This window comes from Theobroma umbraticum, unplaced genomic scaffold (assembly GCF_002168275.2).
Source record: "Theobroma umbraticum cultivar Fairchild unplaced genomic scaffold, ASM216827v3 scaffold_204.0, whole genome shotgun sequence".
In the NCBI taxonomy this organism is placed as follows: domain Eukaryota; kingdom Viridiplantae; phylum Streptophyta; class Magnoliopsida; order Malvales; family Malvaceae; genus Theobroma; species Theobroma umbraticum.
This window is the reverse complement of record NW_018397267.1, coordinates 525,041-546,718: the sequence shown is the minus strand read 5'-3', so window position 1 is coordinate 546,718 and position 21,678 is coordinate 525,041. Positions and strand designations below refer to the sequence as shown.

Genomic DNA, 21,678 nt, shown 5'->3' with positions numbered 1-21,678 from the left:
TTTTACATATAGCTGGCAGCCAGGCCTTGCAGCAGTGGTAAAGAATTTCACTTTTCAACTTTTTTATGCTTTTCTTAAATTAAAAACAAAAAGATTATGCCAGGTTATTATGAAAAATAAAAATTGTCTGTCTCACTTTGATATCTCGATTAATATTCCTTTGAAAATCACTATTAAACAATAATATACTTGGGCATCTTAGGACCAGCCTGAACTGCTTTTCATCCTGAATTAGTTTGGACCCTGCAAATTATTCTTGCGCAGGATTTTTAACCTTAAGACTGAAGGAAACTTAAGCCCTTTTCATCATGTTTTGAGTTTGAATTCCTATAATTCATGAACTTTTGAGTCTAACACCATGTTTGGACCGTGGGGAGGGGAGGGGAGGGGAGAGAAAAGTTAAGAGGAAACTGAATTCTGCGGGTTTGCGTTGGTGCTTTAATAGACTGAAAGCCTAAAACAGTCGGTGGAAGATAAGTATATATATCTGCCTTTAGTATCATATCAGCTCTCACTTAGGAAGAGCAAGTTAGAATCAAGTCATATAACATTTACAACTCTTGATCATGTCTTACCTATCTATTGATTACATAAATCTAATGGAAACCAGGAGAACAGATAGCACTGTTGCAAAGAAGATCATTTTCCAACATATTGCACGAGATGGGAACTTGTTTGCAGTCACGCTTGCTAGACATGGCGTTTGAGTCTATGTTCACAGCACGGTGGTAGCTATCACTAGCCATTTTCTTTATGAATACTTCTAGTTCACAATGTTTTGATACTGTAAAGTTTAGCTTAGAGTTGTGGTACTCTTCATACCAGATATGTTTTGTTCGCTGCTATTATGTATGCACACACCAGTTATACTCTGGTTGTTGCAGGAACAGCTTTCTGTACCCTTACTGTCTTGGGCAGATTCTTAATGAAAATATGTTGCACAAACCAGTTATAATCTGGTTGCAGTAGGAACAGCTTTCTGTACCCTTACTGTCTTGGGCAGATTATTAATGAAAATACCTTACTAGTTGAGCAAAAAAAAAAACAAATCTAAAGTTTAGTTCATGCTGTCAAGAGAGCACTGCCCTCCTTGATGAGCACAAAAACACTACCAGCATCTCCTCTTGAAATGCGCAGTTCTTCGTCAAGGTATGTTGTAAGTAACCATGATTCTGCATTGCTGTTTGATAGCGAGAACTTCAATGGTGGTTGGCTGGAAATTGTCTTTGCAACAGAGGAAGCTGTGTCTTGCACAGAGGTGAGCAAGCCTTTAACAGGAGTTAGATCGATTTTTTGTCCCAGAAATTCCACATTTTCAGGTAAAACTATGGAGTCTGTCAGCTGGGGAGTTCCAATTATGCCTTCTTGAAACTTGATCTACACAGAACAAAAAGAAAAAAGAGCCATTTTAAGTGACATTCAGACCTCTAATTTCTTTAATGTATTAGCAAGCATAGCAGTTTCCTCTAATGACACAGTCCTGATTAAACACTATTTAGCTGCCTGTAAAAAAATATTTGGGGACATTCAAAGAGGAAAAAGGGTAATTCAACATTGTTTACTATGACATTTGAATTTAGAGATAGGTCCAGTTGGTATTATTATGGAGAAAATTCCAAATTTTCATGAACAAGAGATCGAAATTCAAGAATCACTTTTGCTTATTTGCATGAAGATGGCACAGAACCCTGCAGATGTGAGGAAAGAGTGTAAATTTTCACGTTGAAGTTTAAACCTTTACGTTCCAAATGCTGACTGTGAGAGACAGAACCACTTCTCTAACATTAGTTTAACAGAAGAAAAATATGGCCATAAATAACATACCTGCACACGCTTGGGGCTTCGGACCTCAAAATTTGCATTTGTACTAATTGTATTTGAGGCCAATGGCCCAGAGAACTGAACAGAGTTCTGCACACTGAAACTTTCAGCATCAATGGTCTGTGATATTTCCTCCACCTTTACTAATGGCAGTTGACCCCTTGACAACAATGGAAACAGACCGGGGAAAGATGTGTACCTGTGCCATAGTACAGACATCAAATATCAATATACTTACACTACTGACTCATGAAAGAATTAAACAAAATGCTTAGAGATATAGCTGGGGTTTTATTTTCTGTTCCATTTTGAAACTTACTAATCCCTTAGTTATTCTATCATATGCCGACACCAGTAACTAATAGCTGCATGATATATTAAGCATCAGTAACAAGAATCAATATCAACATTGTACTTTATGGCTACTTCCAAGCAGAAAACTAGAAGAGAGGAGAGAGGGAGTTTCACCCTGAGAAATGCCACAAATAGAGGAGAAAAGCTAAGTAACATTGATGAAAACAATCCCTATCGAGTAGCAGCATGAACTTCAACTCCACATTTTTTGTCATCAGTTCATTTAAGAAGAAACAAACACACCCTCAAGCTTCATTCTATCCTTTTTGACCAAATTAAATGTTATTCCTGAAAAGCATCTTTCAGCAACTTGTTTCGGATGTATAAAACACAGTGAAGGGTACTGCCAGGACATAACACATATGTATTAGATTGCCAGTATCTTATGCTGCTTGTGCTTTTAATCTTTTGGATAGGTTTTCTTTAGCCTCTTTCATAGGCCAGAAACAATTTGCAAATTCCAAGAGAAAAACTAATGCTTTTACAAACCAGATTGTTGTATATGTTCTTTTAGCTGTTTTACGTACCTAGATCCTAGCTAGTTCCATGCACTCAATCCATTTACTCTAGCAGTCTATCCATTAGAATAAGAAGAACTGGTTGTAGAGTAGACTCAACAACTAAAAGGTAATAGTGCAGAACGATTAGGCTGATTGAACATCTGATCTTAATGAGATGTCCAAATTCATTGAATAGTACAAGAAAGAAACCTAACCAAACCAAAGTGCTAGACATGATGTTACCATAGCCTGTACTCAATTATTGCAAAAGGCCTAGCACTAAATCCTAGTCTAGCTCCTCTTTCAGAAGCACTTAGCAAAGCATATATCGCTAGTCTATTTCAGCTTTGAATTATTTGACCAAATTAATGCCCTTTCATTGCCAAGGACCAAATCCTGTAAGGTCAGATCATGCCATGTCTAAGCATAACCTTCATAACGTCAACAAATAACGGAATCTACTGTAAATACTTTGCCTTTAACAATAAAGATATGATTAACCAAAATTTAACGAGAATTTTTTTGAATTTCCTATCTCCAAGATAATAGTCTAAGCTACATATGATTCATAATTCCGTTTCTTTATCAACGTTTGGTTAGCAAGAAAGTAGAGAACTTACGCGAGAATCCATTTTCCATTGAGCAGAGTCAAAGCCTCAGTTGGTGCTGGGGTTGGGTTCTTGGCCTCGAGCTGAGTTATAAGCTCGACAATCTCAGCTCTAGTCTCACTGGTAGCTTTCAAGCCACGATTAGTCCCATAAAATGAATCCACCAAAGCCTTCTTCAAGCTATCGATTTCGGACACTTCTTTAGGCTTCTCCTCTTCTGCCACCGCCACTGCAGGACTCTCTGTCAGTGGCTCCTCCTCCGACTCCGACTTGTCTGGGCCATACTCGTCATCGTACACAGCACGGACCTGGAAAACGGGCCTTTCCCGGATCGCTTTTAGGGTCAAAAATTGAGATTTCCTGACCGAATTCTGAGTCGGTTTAGTAGAGTTCTGAGGCAGAATTGAAGGTTTCGAGGCCAAGTTACGGCTTCGTGGAGTCGATAAGAAGGCCTTGCATGGAAATTGATTCAACTGAGAAACTGTAGCCATGGTTTTCTTCGGATTTTCAAGATGTAAAAACTCGACAGGAAGAAACAGGGAACTTATGAAGAGAGAAATGAAAAACAGGGGAGATTAAGTAACAAACAATTCAACTTCGACAACTACAAGAACAAGAAACCACAAGGGCAATCAGTAAACGGCTGTGCTCAATGACCATTTTATCCTCGATTTTATGCCTCTTCTGTCCATGTTCTTGACACGTGGGTGAGCGGACTCTGTACTTTCCAAAAGAAAGCCAACAAGGGGCGTGTGAGGCTGGGAAGGAATTGGTATTCTGATCAAATTCCTTAACAGTGTCAGGGCAGATTGCACGGGCGCACAATTGGTGTGGAAACCAACTCCTGAAGCTTCTAAAGCTAATGAAACAATACCCAAACTCAAGCGGAAATAACTCATTTCGTTTGCAAAGGTATCTCTACATAAAAATACATGGCTGTGGTTTTACCATAGTCGAACTATATTCACAAATCAAGCCACACGTTCTTTCGATGTTGATGACTGAAAGCATATGACATAAATTTTGTAACTGTGACCGAACCCAAGACCAAGATGGGTGCTAAAAATCTTATTCGAATTCATTTCCAATATGAATCTCTTATTATCATGTTCAATACTTACCAATATTTGTATAAAATCAACCTGTTTACGTCTCTACTGGCCTTTGAATCTATTGGAGGTTCTTTTTTTCTTCATGTTTGAAAATTGGTTATAGGCCACTTCAACAAGTAAAGCTGTTTATGGATTAGTCTTATATCCGAGTTTTGATTGAATTGAGATTTATGCTTTCGTCACAAAAGCGTTAAAGTCATCTATAAACACGTCTACTAACAAATACTAAAAAAATATAATAAATTTTAATATGATCGAATTGGATTTATTAATTTTTTAGATTTATAATTATGAATTGATTTTATTAGGTTTGCAATTTTTAAAATTAAATTGAAGTTTGGTTATTTAATTATTAATATAGCAAAATATTATTTCATATTAGTATTTTAATATTTTTAAGCATAATTTAAAAATATTTATTAATAAATAATTTAATTAGAATTGGATTGGATCAGGCTTTAGGCTGACCATTGGTGGCTTCCATCAACATGTGACCAAAGGGCCCATTTGGGCTTTATTTTTACAACCGCAAAAATAGATTAAACATGAAAGGGCCATCGTTGGAACCCAGAAAGGCACATGAGCTCTGAATCTCTACTCCAACACCTCCAACGTTTCATCAAACGTCCGAACCAAATCAAACAAATACATTCCCTCCTGATCACCGGGGGCCTCCTCCTCCATATCCACTATAGCACAGCTTCAAAATGGAAAACCACCCTCCTTTACAACACCTTAATAAGAGCCTATCTCAACGTAAAGCCGTTTCACCATTCACTCTTACTCTTCACCCGCATGCTTGGACATCAAACACCCCCCAATTCCCACACTTTCCCTTCCCTTTTCAAAGCAGCCGCTGCTGCATCTCTCTCCTTGGCTTCCCTTACTTGCGCGCCCCTCCATGCACAGGCCCTAAAACGCGGGGTATTAAGCGACCCTTTTGTGCAAACATCATTGCTGGGAGTGTATGCTAAACTTGGCAGCTTAAGTAATGCGAGTAAAGTGTTTGAAGAAATTTTTAACCCTTGCATTGTCGCGTGTAATGCAATGCTTGATGCTTTTGGGAGAAATGGCGATATGGGTTCTGCTCTTTTGGTCTTTGAGAGCATGATTGAAAAGGATGTGGTGTCTTACACAAGTGTTATCAATGGTTTTGCAAGGAGCAAACAGTTCCAGGAGGCGATTCGGGTTTTCGAGAATATGATGGAATTTTGGGTGAAACCGAGTGAGGCTACTTACGTTAGCGTGCTCTCTTGTTGTGCTAATTCAGAAGGGGGAGGTAGTCTTTATCAAGGTAAGCAGCTACATGCATATATGCTCAGAAATGAGGTTGTTATGACTGTTTATATGGGAACAGCGTTGATTGATTTTTACGGGAAGAAAGGTTGTTCAGAGACTGCCGTGAGAGTTTTCAATCAAATGTTGGTTAGAAAGGTTTTTACTTGGAATGCAATGATCTCCTCGCTCGCATGTAATGGCAGAGAAGAGGAGGCTTTGGACATGTTTGAGAAGATGAAGGTGGAGGGAGTGTGTCCCAATGAGGTTACCTTAGTTGCTATTCTCACGGCTTGTGCTCGCACCAAGAGAGTGGAGTTGGGTTCTGAACTCTTTCAGTCAATGTCTTGTCAATACGGCATTGAGCCAATGATGGAGCACTATGGGTGTATGGTAGATCTTCTGGGCAGAGCAGGACTTTTGACTGAAGCAACTGAGTTTATAAGGACTATGCCATTTCAACCTGATGCATCAGTTCTGGGAGCTCTTTTAAACGCTTGTAAGATTCATGGCGCCATTGAACTTGGGAATGAAGTTGGGAGAAGGTTGCTTGAGTTGCAGCCGCGACATTGTGGGCTATATGTAGCATTGTCTAGCATAAATGCTGATCTCGAGAGATGGGATCGTGCAGCTGACTTGAGGAAAGCATTGGCAGAGGCTCGAATCAGGAAAGTTCCAGCTTATAGCCTGATTAGTACCATGTAAAGAGTCATGTCAAATGCAGTAGATGTGTCTAAATTAATCACATGGATTCTGCAGTAGAGAAATGCTGCCGGTAAATATTGAAAGATTGGGATCTTTTGCACTGAGCTCCCATGGGCTCCATTGATTTAAACAATAATATATATCTTATACGTAACCTTTGATTCAGTAATATATGTATCGATATTGTTTATACGTAACATTTGATTCAATGATATGTATACAAGTATTTGCTTACGATTCATAATGTGCAGCATGAGGGTTATTTTAAAAATGCATTATACTCTGATCGTGGGCCATCAGCCAGGAGTTTTGGTCAGGGAAGTAACAGAGATGCCATGATTGATTTGAACTTGATAGGCCAATCATTGTCTTAATTGACCTTAAAAGGATTAGTAAAGGCAAAGTAGCCCGTAGAGGTTTGACACTAAGGGACAAGAATTTGAATATTATAACAAGATATTTCCCAATCAATGTTTGGTTAATGATGATTATGATGAGGAGAATAAGACGATCTTAAATAGTATTAAGGCTTGAATATTGCCAGAAAAGAGGATCAGTACAGCTCATATGAGCTTCACCCCATTACAAACTTATAGACACTATCACTGCATATGGAGTTTGGACTTAAAAACTTTAAATAAAGAAATAGAAGCAATTCCAAGAATGGAAGGAGGATCACTTGCATCCCTAACACAACTTTTTGTACACCTCACGCAAATTAAGTTTTTGAGCCTTTTAAGGCTTTAGCTTTGCATAATTAAATGATATTATGGTAATAGAAGCAAGGGCTTATTCAAGTTAAAGCCACCCCTTAAAGCCTAAATTTGTAAAATTCTAGGAGTAAGCATTCAATCGGTACGACTTTAGTATTTTAAAAATCGAATTAATCGATTTTTAAAACAAAAAATAATCTAAATATCAATTTCGATCAATTAACTCTTGCCCTTAAATTCAAACTTAATATAATCTTTATTCTTACCTTTAATTTGACTATTCTCTGTTTGATAAGAAAATGTTATCTTGCAACTAAAAATACGTAAGCAATATAAATTTACAAGCAACATAATTTCAAATTATTATTATTATTGTTTGAATCACATCCCACTTACTTGTGTAGAAGTATCAATCAATTTATTAAAATTAATTATTTTTTAATAAATATTAAATTATCAGAGTAAAATAACGAAAGAAAGGCGAAGGAAATGTATTTTACATGCAAAGTGAAACAGTTGGTAAGACCTCGGTGGCCGCGCCGGCATCAGCGACCCTTTTGACTTGGCTTGTTTGGCCGGCGAACGCCATGTCCGAATTACAACACAACAAAGACCTGACCTTTTTAACTAAATTCATCAAAATTAGTACTACCAATCTGAATAATTAAACCCTGCCTCTCACCAATTAAAAATTAATCAAAGCCCAAAATTAAACATCCAAAGTTGTGCTCTTTGCTCCAATTCCAAGAAAAGCCATCCACGAGGAAGTAAAGAACCCTCCAAGCTCAGGGCACCCTCCTTTTCCTTTTTGTATGCTTGCTCTTCTTCTATTTTGTCCTTTCTCAGTGACGGAGGAGTTACGCTCAAAACCTTGCAAAAAACAGCTTTTCAAGAGGCCGTTTTTGGTTTTGATCCTTTAGTTCTGTCGTTTTCACCGGTGTGAATTCAACGCCAGAGGTGGGTTTCTCTTTATTGGATTCAAGCATACTCACGGGACTTCCATGGCTTGCTGTGTGCCTCCCCTCATTAACAATCTTCACACCCTTTTTTGCTTTGCTTAAATATGTTATGTTTCTTCTGCCTAGCTAGTTGCTTTCGGTGTTTTTTTTCCTTTCTTTGCATTTGCATTGTTCGTGTTTGAGCAAAAAAATGAGTCAACTCAGTGTGGTACTGCAGGAATCATTGCAAGGAGAAAGGGAAGCGAGGACAATCCTGAGATTTCTGAGAGAAGAAATGGACGGTGTAGATAGGGAAAGGAGGAGGAGGAGTTTCAAAGAACGGCTAGGATTTAAAGTCATGAGCTGTTGTGGCGCCACCTGGGGTCTGGGGTCAACGACCATGAGCGTCAGAGACGACGCTGAAGTTGAAATGGTAGAAGAAGAAGAAGAAGCAGACCAACAACGGGAACAAGTAGAAGCGACGCATTCGGGTCATAATCTGGATCCAGGTTGCATCAACCCGTCTCCCGTTTCGTCGGGCATGAATCTGGCTGCGGCTTTAGCAGCCGAGCGACACTTTCGGGCAGCGCAAGAACCGGAGGGAGGTAACGCAGCGCCGATGAGTGATGGGCCGAGTAATGCGGGCTCAGATCGCCCGGGACGCCGCTCAGGGTGTCGTTGATGACGCTGTTGGAGGAGGCGGACGGCGTCTGCGGCGGTGGGGAGGAGGAGAAAGGTGGCGCGGAGATGGGGAGTGATTCGATGTGCTGCGTGTGCATGGGGAGGAAGAAAGGCGCGGCGTTTATCCCGTGTGGACACACTTTTTGCAGGGTGTGTTCGAGGGAACTGTGGTTGAATCGAGGGTCTTGTCCCCTCTGCAACCGTTCAATCCTCGAGATTCTTGACATTTTCTAAACAATCAGGTCGTTCCCCTCCCCCTGATGATTGTCATCATGATGATGATGGTGATGGTGAATGAATGAATGATGGTGATGGTGAATGAATGAATGATGGTGGTGATGGTGCCTCGAGATGGTCAGACCTTGGAGGGTGAGGGTGAAGGGAATTTTGTCATGGGATTGGACATTCTATACTATTTCCTACTTGAAAGTCTTATTTTACTTGAAACATTATTCTTTTTCCATGTTCTTTTCTCTCTTCTTTTGCCAAAAATACAGCAATTACTGGTTAATTAGGATCGACATTTGGAATTTTGGAGATTGTAAAATAGAGTTTGTTTTCCTATTTCTGAGAAAGATCCTGCTCTGTCCAAAAGTATCCAACTCATCAATAATGAATCCATGGACCTTTTGATTCCAGCAAGTTCTTCAAGCAGGCTGACCCTGCTTTAATGGGCTCAGTCAAAAAAATTGAGCTGCTCTTATTCCAACCGTGCCCCAATTTGCCAGTGTAGCGGTCCAGTTTCAGGCCTCAGAGGCAGGCCGACTCGTAGTTTACTAGTTAAGGTTCTGTAACAATTCAGATTCAAGTATTACTGATTCAATAATGATGTGGTATGAAATGTGAGATAAAGAATTGCAGATTCTTTATAAGATCTGCTGGAAATGGAGTAGGACATCTAGAAACTGAAGTTGGCTGTCAACTATTTTGTTAGTGCTTCCAGGTTAACAAATACCGGTGAACAGTAGTAAAGAAGAATCAAAGTCAGAAACAAATTTATAAATGAAATGACCAGAAACTAAATGCATTGAACTAGTTTGGTTTGGGCCAAGTGGCCATGGCTTAAACATAGCCTGGGATACTAGAAGCGTCAACAAATTTTCTGTGTTATATGGTCTAAACGTGGCTCCACTACTGATGGGAAACGTTAGCCCTTCCATTTTTGCAAACCAGTCGATCAAAATGGGCAGTCTGTTTTTGAAGTCTTGACTCCGGGTTGAGATTGTGCCAGGTTAGAACCGCAGCCGGCCCTTTGGTTTCGGCGAAGTCTTTGAGCCAGGTTGAGCTTGCGCATTCTCGATGGGCTTGGTCTAATTCAGCTGAGGTTCAGAACTTCAGATTCTTCCTGTGCTGACATGGCCAAGTTCAAAAGACAAAGCGACAGGGCTGCTGCCTTCTTCATGTGTATATCAGCAGGAGTTAAACATCAATCGAGAAGCTAAAAGTTGATACTTCAATCTCTAGGTTAGTGCGTTCAGGCTTTGATTTGCGACCGAAAAGGACTAAAGAGAAGCGAAACAAAGAAGAAGGAATAATCAAAGTCATAGGTATGAGATGAGGAACATGAAATAATTCTGATGAAACGTAAACTGATTGCATGCCACAAAGGAGTGACGATAATGGGCCCATCCCAACAGGGAAAGGTTAGGCAACTAGGCATCCCCCACACCATAGATAAGCACCAAGCCGAACCAGGGAAAACCATTATGAAACACTGTGGGATAAACACGAAGGATCGATGACAGGCATATGATTCTGATCAATCACGATCAATTTAGTTCTGAAATCGATGTTTTCTTGGAACATGCAATGGTACAAACTTTCAACAGTGGGAAAAGAAAAGGGCTGTTTTATTTGGACTCAGTGGGGGTTCCGTTTGATTGCGCATCAAAAGCAACTTTCAGAAAGCCTCATTCGCTTCCTGTAAACATCATGTTGTCCGAAGTAAGTGCATTATGGAAATCTCTTTCGTCGTTTACATGAAAACCATCATCGATACCTACCAAAAGATGCTTCATTTGGGCGTATGCACAATGCACTTTTCCTAGTATTTCTGTGACCGATGTTGACTGCAGTGTGAAGGCACTCTTTTGGTTCCTCGGAAGAATTTTTCTGTCCAAGTGTAGATATGTAGCTGGAGAGAGGCAAAGTTTAAGATGCTGGCAGGGTCTCTATAGCCATCCCCCTCTTGACTAATATGCGGGTGAAGAATCAAAATCAAACTCTTTCTTCCCGGAGCCGGCGCCAGCGCCGGACAGGACAATCTTTTGTTTTATGCAATTTTTCTAGACTTTTTCGTTTTTGGAAAGGAGATCATTAAATTACATTATGATCTACCTTAAGACCTTTCAAGAGCGCGACGTTTCCTTTCTACTTTTTTAATGTTTTTATTCATGGGTATGATTAATGAATACGATGTTCCCTTAATTCATGATTAAAGTTTTAGTGACAAAGGCGTGATTAGCAATAGGTCATAAAAGGATTAAAAAACAGAACAAAATAAAAAAAAAAGTTGTAATAAAGACATTGAAGTTAATAAAAGAATCTAATCTCCATCAAAGACAAAGGTCAAATGTTGTTCGATGAAGTAAGTTGTCCGACCGAGGTTTACTATAAATAAAACTTTGCTCTAAAAGTTAGCATAAGCCTATTTACAAATCAGAACTTGTCTTCTTTCCATAAAGGGAAATAATAAAAACTGATTCAGTTCTAATTAAATCATGAGTCTTGCTGAAACCATTTCGGTCGTGGGTCCATTGTGCATAAAAATATTGGAACCAAATCAACGGTCCAAAAATGCTGAAACCCATCGGTTGATCTTTGATGAATATCTTAACTGGGGGACCCTTTTGTTGATTATCATCAAATTATTCTTCTTCCTCCTACTCGTGCGGTTCACCAGTGTCCCATGGATCGATTAAATCTATACTAAATTTTCATGTGAAGAATCCTCATTGGTTCAGGTGATTTCAGCTTGTTTGAAGCAAAAACAACATCTAAAAATTATATTTAAAATGGTGAAAAAATTTCCAATATTTCAAACTTTCATGTTAGGTTGGTATTTTCGAGTTCCTTTTGTGTTAAGTTGGTTTTTAAAATTATAATGAAAAACCACATCATCAACATTTCTTTCAAACATATTTATAGAGAGATAAATTTTACTGTAAATGGATACGTAAAAGTAGAAAATTTTCTATGATTGAGATTTTTTTACCCTTCTATTATACGAGGAATACTACAATAACTTAACTTTTTTTCTTCCTTTTGTAATAGCCTTTCACATATAAAGGAGAGGGATTTATCTTAATCGGAATTATTTCAATCTTAGTGAATAATTGAATAGACTTTTGAACTTATAAATAGTCATTTACTGCATTGTAAACATATTTTTTTGAGTTGAAAGTGTGAATTTGTGAGATTTTTGATCTTTAATAAATATGTGCACGTATGATTACGAGCAAATGTTCTGACTCTTTTATTTTCAGGCAAACCCATACCTATTGGCACAAACTTGAAGCTAAATATGGCTGATATTTTTATGTGGTGAGCAGCATATTAATTTGTTGGGGAAATAATAATACAGAAAGGGTCAAAGGGAATCTGATGGGATCCACTTCCAGTATCGATGAGTTAACCCAAACATGGCATGTGCACCCAAGTACCTAAAGGAATGCCTCACAATTTTGGGGTTATTGTCTTTTGCAACCGTTCACACACTGAATGTACAGCACATTTGATGGGGGTAAACAATGGGAAAGCTGATACTGTGAAGGATATCCTTCCAAGTCGAAAGAAAACAATCTAATTTGAGCTTTGGCACTTAATGAAAGGGAGAAACACAGGTGAGGGTCGAAATTATTTGCAGACAATATCCATTTACCATACATCAGGACCATGGATATATCATTTGAAAAGATTGGATAACAACACAGAGAGATTTAAGTAGGGCAAGAAGAGGAAAGTTCATGGAACCTGGAACTTGCATCCAGGACCAATGGCATGTGCTATGTTTTTCTTCTACATCCAGATTTTTCGAACTCTGGGTTCTTTCTAGTGCCTCTTATAAACATTTGGGATTACATTGCATGAAGAACCCATTCAATGATTAACAAAAATAACATGATAAAGTAAGTGGTTTTCATGAACTTTTTTTCATCTCGTCCACTCTATTGCTATAGCAAGCTTTATTAAAGAAAATTACGAAGGTTAAACACCCTTTTAACATTTTCTTGATGTAATTACTATATGTGTCTAGCCATTGAATTCTCTACATTTGTGCATGATGCTTTGAAATGATTGTAGTTTGATTTATATTCTTCCTTTTTGGCCTTCTATTTGAGAATTAGTATATGATTTCAAGATTGGTATTCTCCATTTCTAGTAATTAAGCAATTATTGAGTTTATTCAAACTATTGTAAAAACTAATTCAACAGTGCATATATATACACCTTATAATTTTTTATCATGGACTAACATGGGAATGACTAGGTATCTGCCTCCAACAAAGAGAATTGAAATTTGTTTGCATGTGGTTGTCGTTCCAACGTCGTGTCTTCATTAGTGAGGACTGAGGAGTGGCATGCATTCCACCAATTAATTAATCAAACCCAAAGTAATCAGAGGGATTGAGGTTTGTATGCACAGAGGAATATAAAGATGGAAAGTTTGCATGTGACTGGAGAGATCCAAGGTGGGAAAAGGATCTGATAGGGCACGACAAAGAGTCACCAGAAAGCTCCAATTCTTCTTTACCAACTATATATATATAATTATTTCATTTTTTACAGGAGAAAAGGCCCATTGTTGTCCCACTGTTGAATTTATCCAAACCCCCTGCTTAGGTTTTGGTAATACTTACCTGATGAAGAACAAGCAAAGAGTAAGGTTGTGCTTTTTCATATAATTCAGCCGTACATATATTTTAATGTTTTCTTTTTCGATATTTAATCTTAATCATTGATAACAGTGTTAATATAGATTTAATTTATCTATACGTATATATAATACCTTTTTTCTCAATATGTAATCTTAATCATTTATAATTGTGTTACATACACACACTTCTATTTCTACGCATATTCATATGATTTATGATTTGCATTGAATTGAATTAAGAGTAAGGTGCTCCACGCATCTTCCCATATCTCTCCTTGGGGTGAAAAATGTTTTGTCTGTCAGAAAAACCAGACCAGTTCCACTTCCAAGCAACGTAAAAGAACTTGTTGATATGTCATGTCTTCTTTTAAATGCGCATGCAAGATCAAAGTTATCTTTGCTTTTGTACTGCACATTTGCTTTTGATTTGTCTTGCTCTTAAGTGCACACCAAAACAGTGTGTTAAATCCTTTTGTTAGTTCCACAGTCATCCCAAAGCCAAAGGCCCCCTCATGGATCTCCCCCTACAAATTCCATCTTTTTCCTCATCTCCTGCTGGCCTGTCTGCTTCCTTTTCTTTTATGGCATGCCTTGCTTTTCTTTTTCTAACTTTCGATGTGATTTGATGTTTATTCCCATAATTAAGTTGAAAAAGAAAAAGAAAACATGATTAATTAAAAAGGGTATGAACAAATCCATCGGTATTTCGAGCTAAGTATATATCATTACTTCTACACACGTGTTCTTTGTATGCATGCATGCACATGCATAAACTTTTCGTAAAAAATTTTATTACAATTTTCATATAAATAAAAAAGAGAAACATTTAAGGATCGAAAAAAGGATACAATAATTTAGAAGTTGGAATGAAATCTTGATTACATTGCCTTTTTTCTTTTAATATTTGGAGATTTTTTCCATCTAACTGAGAGAAACTAGAGAGAAAGATTAGGGTATAAGTAAGATTCGAGAAAAAAAAGCATCATTAAAGACAAAGATATATACTTGATTTTAATGCATGGCATGTCGAGTCACATCAAGTCAATATTAAAGCCTTTTTTGCAAAATTATTTATTGAAGGATTGATTCTGGCAGCACGTACGTGGGGGCCGTCGGCCTCTTTCGAGCTTTCACCAAGCCTGTCCGCTGATCTTCAAGGTATGGCCAACTTGGCGAAGATGAAATAATAATCTATTCAAGATATTAATACCCTTAATTTATATTTACCAATATCCGGGACAACTAGGAGGTAGAGGACAGTAGCAGCTCTACCTTAATGGATGCCCATTTGATCGAAGAGTTTCCGAGATTGTGTCAGGTTCTTGGCTGTTGGGGAAAACTAACAAGGGGTGGATGGGGGGGCGGGGTGTGGCAAGCAAACCTCTCTCGGGGCTTGGTCAAGTAGTGGGAAGAAAGCGAAGACCTGAACAAAGGCTACTACAAGAGTGGGTCCCTTCCCTCTCTCGAAAGAAAGTTCAGATAAACTCGAAAAGAAAGAATATCACAGGTCACACTCTGGATCATGGCCGTCACTTCGGGACAAAACTAAAGATGGGGGTAGGGGGTCCAAACGAAGTACCAGCTCCACGAGTCCCTGCAACTCTTTATATTTTCCCTTGAAGATTTTGGATTCTTTGTTTTGCATTTTTTTTTATGTTTAATCTCCCAAGTTCCCCACGCTTTCACCCTTTGTTTTTTGTTTTCCCTGTTTTGCCCCTCATTCTGTGCCTATAAATTGCAACCTTTCCCGTAGTCCCATCTCACACACCTAAGTAGAGAGTTAAACATTATCCCATTGCGGAAAACAACAGTGAGAATCGAGTTCAGACAATGGAGACCACTTTCCCTGTCATTGACTTCTCCAAACTAGACGGTGAGGAGAGAGGAGCCACCATGGAAATGATCAAAGATGCCTGTGAGAATTGGGGTTTCTTTGAGGTACTATAAGCTTTTCAAAATGTGTGTTTCTATGGTAATGCTTCTTGTCTAATTGTACTTTTTCCTCTTTTTTCTTGAAAAGCTGATGAACCATGGGATATCTCATGAGCTGTTGGACACCGTGGAGAGGCTGACAAAGGAGCACTACAGAAAGTGCATGGAGCAGAGGTTCAAAGAAATGGTGGCGAGTAAGGGTCTTGAGGCTGTTCAATTTGAGATCAATGATTTGGATTGGGAAAGCACCTTCTTCTTGCGCCACTTGCCTGAATCAAACATATCCGAAATCCCTGATCTTGAAGAAGAATACAGGTCAAAGTTACAGACTTTTTGTTTTCACTTTCTTTTAAGCAGTGGGAGTGATGGAAAATGGCTAGCTTTCATGTGCTAACAAAATGGTTTCTTTATTTATAACAGAAAGGTAATGAAGGAGTTTGCAGTGGAGTTGGAGAAGTTGGCAGAGCAACTTTTGGACCTGTTGTGTGAGAATCTTGGGTTGGAGAAGGGGTACCTGAAAAAAGTCTTTTATGGGTCCAGAGGGCCAACCTTTGGCACCAAGGTCAGCAACTACCCTCCATGCCCTAAGCCAGACCTTATCAAGGGCCTCAGGGCTCACACAGATGCTGGTGGCATCATCTTACTCTTCCAAGATGACAAGGTCAGCGGCCTTCAGCTCCTCAAGGATGACCAGTGGATCGATGTTCCTCCGATGAAACACTCCATTGTGATCAACCTTGGTGACCAACTTGAGGTATAACCAAGGCGCTCACCCCTGTTGTTTTAGCACTAAAAGTTCAAATCTAACTCAAAACTAAAGCGATTCTTAATCGGATTCAGCATTAGGAGGTTTGGTATTAATAAAATGGCCACTTTGCTACGTACAGAATATGGAATAATATTGCAATTAACATCTCCATGTATAAAGCACAAAAGCATATTTAAGTGGAGCACAAACATGATTCCCGGCTTCCAGCAGGGGATTACTTAATTTCCATGTTGATTCCGTGATTGTTTTCTTGTTGACTCTTTTGTCTGCTTCATACAGGTGATCACCAATGGCAAGTATAAGAGTGTGTTGCATCGTGTGATCGCTCAAACAGATGGTACAAGGATGTCTATTGCTTCCTTTTACAACCCGGGCAGTGATGCTGTCATATATCCAGCACCTGCTTTACTAGAGAAAGAAGCTGAGACATCCCAGTTGTATCCCAAATTCGTGTTTGAGGACTACATGAAGCTCTACGCTGGCCTCAAGTTCCAGGCCAAGGAGCCAAGGTTCGAAGCCATGAAGACCATGGTGTCAGCAGTTAAATTGGGTCCTATTGCAACTGTTTAAGTCCTTTCAGTGTGTGAAGAGAACAAAAAGCTTAGTAGTGTGTTTCTGTTAATAAGTTTACTCTATCAGTGTGGAGCTTAGTAGTTTAAACAAGCTTAAGGTTTGGAGTAAGATATCTCCTGTTATGATGCCTCGTGGCTGTGCTTTCAATGAGATGTTCCTGTTGTAGAAAGTAACCCAAATTTATCTGATATGCAAAATTGTCCTTAAGATTCTATTTTGGCTTTATTAGGCTTTAATAACACTTTTGTCTCTCAATTCCTGTCTTCCTGTTCGAACTGCTTTGGGCTTGTAAGTTCTCCTTTGAACCCAACAATTTGCTGTTCTCTATTCCTTTAATTCCCAAACCATCATCAATGGTCCTGGTATTGATTACATTGGAGAAACAATATTAACAACTCATACTAGATTTCCAGCATTTAGACACCCCTGTTTTGGGAAGGTGGGGGAAAAGAATTCGGAGAAGAAAGCTGGAGTTGACCCCACAATAGCCGAGAGATCTCTATGAGCAACCGCTGTCAAGCAAAAAACCTCATCTGTCAACTTTTTGATCACCTTTCCCTCAGCCAATGTTAATTTTGTTTATTAGATCATAATCCAGAGAGATGTGCTAATCAGGTCAGACCTTCTGATATCCACATAAAAATTCTACTTCTTTTGAGTGGAAAACTGATAGAATCCACTAAACCCGATGACATGAAAGTTCTCAGCAACATCACTATTAAGTTAACAGAAGTTTTTCGATTGGAAACTAACCACTAATTCCTTTTTTGACTGTCTAGCTGTCACAATACACTTCAGAGATGGGAAGTTGACGGGTATACTAACATTTAAGCAGACGAAAGCAGATAGGCGATGTGAATGCAAAGGAACTTTACTTGTACCAATGTGAATGGGAGGAAGAAAAGCAAAAAAACCCAAGCAGAACACATTCTGTCACGCAAAATGAACATAATGGATACCAGAGTTCCATCTCTACCTTGAGGCTGGCAGATTCAGGGGAACCAACATAAAAGAATTATCCCCAAGAGGATCTTCAATAGTTTGTAGTCGGAAAGATCCAAAACGCATTCAGGTAAAATAAACATGGTGTCACAATTTCCAACTTGCCTCTGTAATACCCAGCCTAATAGGTGTGGATGTAGAAAAGAAACTGCCTGTCAGAATTCGAGTTCTTCCAATTTCATATCTGAGACAGCTACAAAGTAGCAAAACCAATCAGTAAGTAACAACAACCAGACATGGGCTGGTCTGCCAGTATCAATGGGGGGGAAAAAGGGGTAGCTAATGATACAGGCAATATGCTCTGTGTGAGATAATACTGTGCTGCTTGAAACACCAAGGTTCCAACTTGCACCAAAACAAAGTGACATAAGACAGCTTAAGATTAACCACTGATGAACCAATGGTGGAGATAATAGGCTTTGAGGCAGTCCGTAAGAGTAAGTAAATTGATCAGAATTGAGGATATCCATAAAGTAAAATCCTGAAGCAGGTTTAGGATTTGAGCTGTAGCTGTTCTCGAGTTTCAGAATACAGTTACACCGCGCTCATCCTTTTTTTGGCCTGAGGCACATGTACCATGTCATAATAACCTACCAACACGTTTTTGTTGGTCTAAAATTATGTCAATCATACTCGATAACCCCTAAGCCTAGTTCGAGGGTCATCTCCCACAAGGACAGCATGATTATGCAGCAGACGTGGTGAAGCTTTTGGAAATTTACAAAAAGGGTTGGTTGCTTTAACAAATTCCATCATCATCATCAGCCCATTGTGCTGCTTTGGCCATCACTGCGAGAAGCAGAACATCATTGTTTCTCTGCCCCTGCCCCCTGGTCAGTAAGAATCTAGAAGCAGAAGCATCAGTACTGTTTCTCAACCACTGGTTGGATTAGAATCTATGTGCTTACAGGCCTACAAAACAACTCCAATTTGCTTGCGGATCTTCAGCCTATTGAAAGCCCGAAGCCGATGCCCATACCCCGGCTGCCTATGCAAACGAAGAAACCCATGCCAAAGTCTAAATACCCTTTTTATGAGCCCATGCCCCATGCCCCATGCCCCAACTCTTGTAGCCCATTCAAACGAAAGAACTCCAGCCCCTAAAAGGGTATTTTGATAAATTAACCATTGGCATGAACAAATAGGGTTCGTGCTCTATAAAAGCCACCCATACTTGTTAACACCACCGCCGCTCTGGTTTGCTATTCAAATGTTTTGATACTGCTTTTGTTTTGCAAATGTCTTTGTTTTTTTCATACTAGGATCTTTCGATGGAAACCTCTGTTCGGTTAACAGCGAGGAGGCAGTTTATATAAGATTGTCTTCTTCATGGGGAAGAACATTGAGGTATATCAAATTCAAAGGCCGAGATATCGTTTCAGACGTCATATTTTCTCCATTGACGGTCTGGTTGTTGCTCGTCCACACTTCTTTCGTTTTACCCTTGTTCTTATTCTTCGTTTCTAGATTGAAATCAGTGAAAATAGCGAACAACAAAGGGGTTTGAATATAATCTTTTTATTAGAAAGGTAAACCATCCATGCCAAGTATCCAGAAAAGAAACAGGGGAAGAAAACATAGTATAGTATATAAGACTATAAGTTCGATTCAAACTCAAACTCTTGTCTTGTTGGTTGGCTTTGTTCCGATTATGGCAGAAAAACTTTTATGCTGTCAATTGACGTTCTGCTATCTCTTTGAACATGAAAACGTTATTGGTAAGTGCTTCAAGCTGCAAACCTCGAATCTCTCCATGAACCTCTGGTCGGACACCCTTGCTTTGGCAGCGGCAAACCGCTGGTACTCATCAAAAATGGAAGACAAGCACCATCTCTGCACTTTTCTTAGGCATCCCACGAGACAACCGGTACGGTGCTGCAAAGGGAAAGCAATATATTGGTGAACAAATAAGTTGGGTAGAGAACTTGGGCAGAAATTTGCAAAGGTGGAAAAATGAATGGAGGGTCAAATTACCTTCCCTCGATTGCAGTGGATTAGCAGTGGATGGTTCTTTTCATCTAATATGAGAACAGACAAGAATATAAGCCAGATGATCAACAAGAAAACTAATAGGATACAAGTAAAAGGGCTTTTTGATACCTAGCACTACTTTCAATGCTTCCCGAATTGTTTCCTCCGGAATGTTTACAAAAGGTTCCTGTACAAAATATTGATCATCAATTTCAAGAATGTGTTGCTGCTTATGATGCAAGATTCTGTCGGAGATCACAGATATGGCAGACTATATTTGGCCAATACCGCATCAAGCCAAGCATTGCCCGTACAAAATAATCCTAAACCCTAAACCATCTAAAGCTAACCTTGGTTATATTGCTTTATTCTCAGGACACCAATCCACATCTATGTATGTAATATCATTTCTAAAGCAGACAGACAAGCATTAGAAATTGCAGTATATACTAAACAGCCACAATTGCAAATGTATGCAAACTACAGCATGAATAATAGCGTGACTCAACAAGAGAGATGCCCAGATGGTAAAGAGAGATATAAAGGGGGTTCAGTTTCTTGCCCCAGTCTGTACAAATAAGCTTGATCCCCATCATAAAACACAAACAAAACTAAATTTCAGCAAGAACTAATTCCCCAGCTCCCCAACCAGGAAGATGATACAATAAAAGCAGCTGGGGGTAAAAACCTGCTGTAATTTTTCAGAGAGGGATGATGATACAACAACTGAAGCAAAAACAGCTGAAGTAAAAACTGCTGTAATTTTTTCAGAGAGGGATGCTGATACAATAAAAGCTGCTTCATTTTCATCAATTTTTTATTTCTTATCCAAAGGGTTCTCAAACTACAGGCTTGCGCACAGTTTATGGATCAGCATTTCTGTGGATATAGAGAAAATAGGACTGGATAACAAATTCAACATTTTGATTTTAGATTAATGAAAACCACTTTCGAAGGCAAATCATCAAATGGAAATTGCTAACAGCCAGAGATTCGATCGTGCTAATCAATAATTAGATGAAGAAAGTCAATAGCAAACCTTGCATCCATCGATACCGAATTGGAAAAGCCGGATTCCATTAGCCTTCAGAAACTCGTTATTGGCCTCTGGGTAAGGCTCGGGGCAGAGATATCTGCGTGTGGGAAAGAAAGAAGGCAATTAAAATTCGAGGAAAATTTCACGTTTGGTAACCAGCAAGGCAAGGGAAAGGCAAAACAGTAAATTCCCTTTGATTAAGCAACTCACATAATCGAACGGAGCCCCAGCGATTCCAAGAACCTAAAATTGGCGGAATCAGGGAAACCAGATCTGAAAACTCCATTATCGACCATAGCGAAATTCAAAGGAGGCACGAACAGCTCCTCCCCGTCCTTGTCACTATCATCTCCTACATCCCGCGGAAACGACGGCGGCAGCGTTGGCTGAGAGACCTCGATCGCCTCACTAATCTCTCCCTCAAATCCTTCGACTCTCATGTCTGTTTCGCGCCAAATATTTTGAAACCAAAACCAATAAAAGAAGAAAAGTTGAGGGATAAGAGGGGATAGACAAAGGGGAATTTCAAAGAACGAATCTAAAGAATCTGCGAAGGATCTTCTGATTCATGAATCTTTGGGTGTCTGTCCCCCTCTTTATACCGTGTAAAACAACAAAGCAAAAGGGAAAAGATCGGATCCAAGGACAGTGGCCACAGTGCACGGCTAGAGGGCAGGGATCAATCCCTTTTTCTTTATTTCCTGGTTCCGCTTTCCATTTTTCAATGATTTTAAGATCTGGGATGACAGAGAAAATATGGTGACGTGGAGACAATAAAATAAAATAAAAAAGGGTGGGCCGTTGCTAAAGTT

The 21,678-nt window shown here is 39.2% G+C and overlaps 5 protein-coding genes and 1 non-coding gene across 6 annotated transcripts; 4 read left to right on the top strand and 2 right to left on the bottom strand.

The window, feature by feature from the left end:
- Nucleotides 1-875: 875 nt before the first annotated feature.
- Nucleotides 876-4,020, bottom strand: LOC110424654 (Plastid-lipid associated protein PAP / fibrillin family protein). Its single transcript, XM_021439271.2, has 3 exons — nt 3,296-4,020; nt 1,825-2,020; nt 876-1,377 (listed from the first exon to the last, which is right to left on the bottom strand). Exons 1-3 carry the CDS (start codon nt 3,772-3,774, stop codon nt 1,063-1,065), a joined length of 990 nt encoding a protein of 329 aa, XP_021294946.1. The 5' UTR covers nt 3,775-4,020; the 3' UTR covers nt 876-1,062.
- A 949-nt stretch (nt 4,021-4,969) lies between these two features.
- Nucleotides 4,970-6,620, top strand: LOC110424553 (Tetratricopeptide repeat (TPR)-like superfamily protein). Its single transcript, XM_021439146.1, has one exon. It carries the CDS (start codon nt 4,975-4,977, stop codon nt 6,373-6,375), a length of 1,401 nt encoding a protein of 466 aa, XP_021294821.1. The 5' UTR covers nt 4,970-4,974; the 3' UTR covers nt 6,376-6,620.
- A 958-nt stretch (nt 6,621-7,578) lies between these two features.
- On the top strand, nt 7,579-9,301 carry LOC110424442 (uncharacterized). Its single transcript, XM_021439003.1, is given in 3 exon segments — nt 7,579-8,045; nt 8,265-8,664; nt 8,667-9,301. Coding segments are annotated over 2 exon segments (618 nt in total). The 5' UTR covers nt 7,579-8,045; nt 8,265-8,321; the 3' UTR covers nt 8,942-9,301.
- Nucleotides 9,302-15,331: 6,030 nt separating this feature from the next.
- On the top strand, nt 15,332-17,112 carry EFE (ethylene-forming enzyme). The gene is made up of 4 exons (XM_021439304.2): nt 15,332-15,521; nt 15,604-15,830; nt 15,936-16,269; nt 16,564-17,112. The coding sequence occupies exons 1-4, from the start codon at nt 15,414-15,416 to the stop codon at nt 16,852-16,854; spliced, it is 960 nt and encodes a 319-aa protein (XP_021294979.1). The 5' UTR covers nt 15,332-15,413; the 3' UTR covers nt 16,855-17,112.
- A 2,035-nt stretch (nt 17,113-19,147) lies between these two features.
- Nucleotides 19,148-19,287, top strand: LOC149526661 (small nucleolar RNA snoR111). The gene has a single exon (XR_016351770.1). It is a non-coding gene; the product is annotated as a small nucleolar RNA snoR111 (small nucleolar RNA).
- Nucleotides 19,288-19,361: 74 nt separating this feature from the next.
- Nucleotides 19,362-21,639, bottom strand: PFA-DSP4 (Phosphotyrosine protein phosphatases superfamily protein). The gene is made up of 5 exons (XM_021439305.2): nt 21,077-21,639; nt 20,870-20,963; nt 19,960-20,017; nt 19,834-19,877; nt 19,362-19,734 (listed from the first exon to the last, which is right to left on the bottom strand). Exons 1-5 carry the CDS (start codon nt 21,304-21,306, stop codon nt 19,549-19,551), a joined length of 612 nt encoding a protein of 203 aa, XP_021294980.1. The 5' UTR covers nt 21,307-21,639; the 3' UTR covers nt 19,362-19,548.
- Nucleotides 21,640-21,678: the final 39 nt, after the last annotated feature.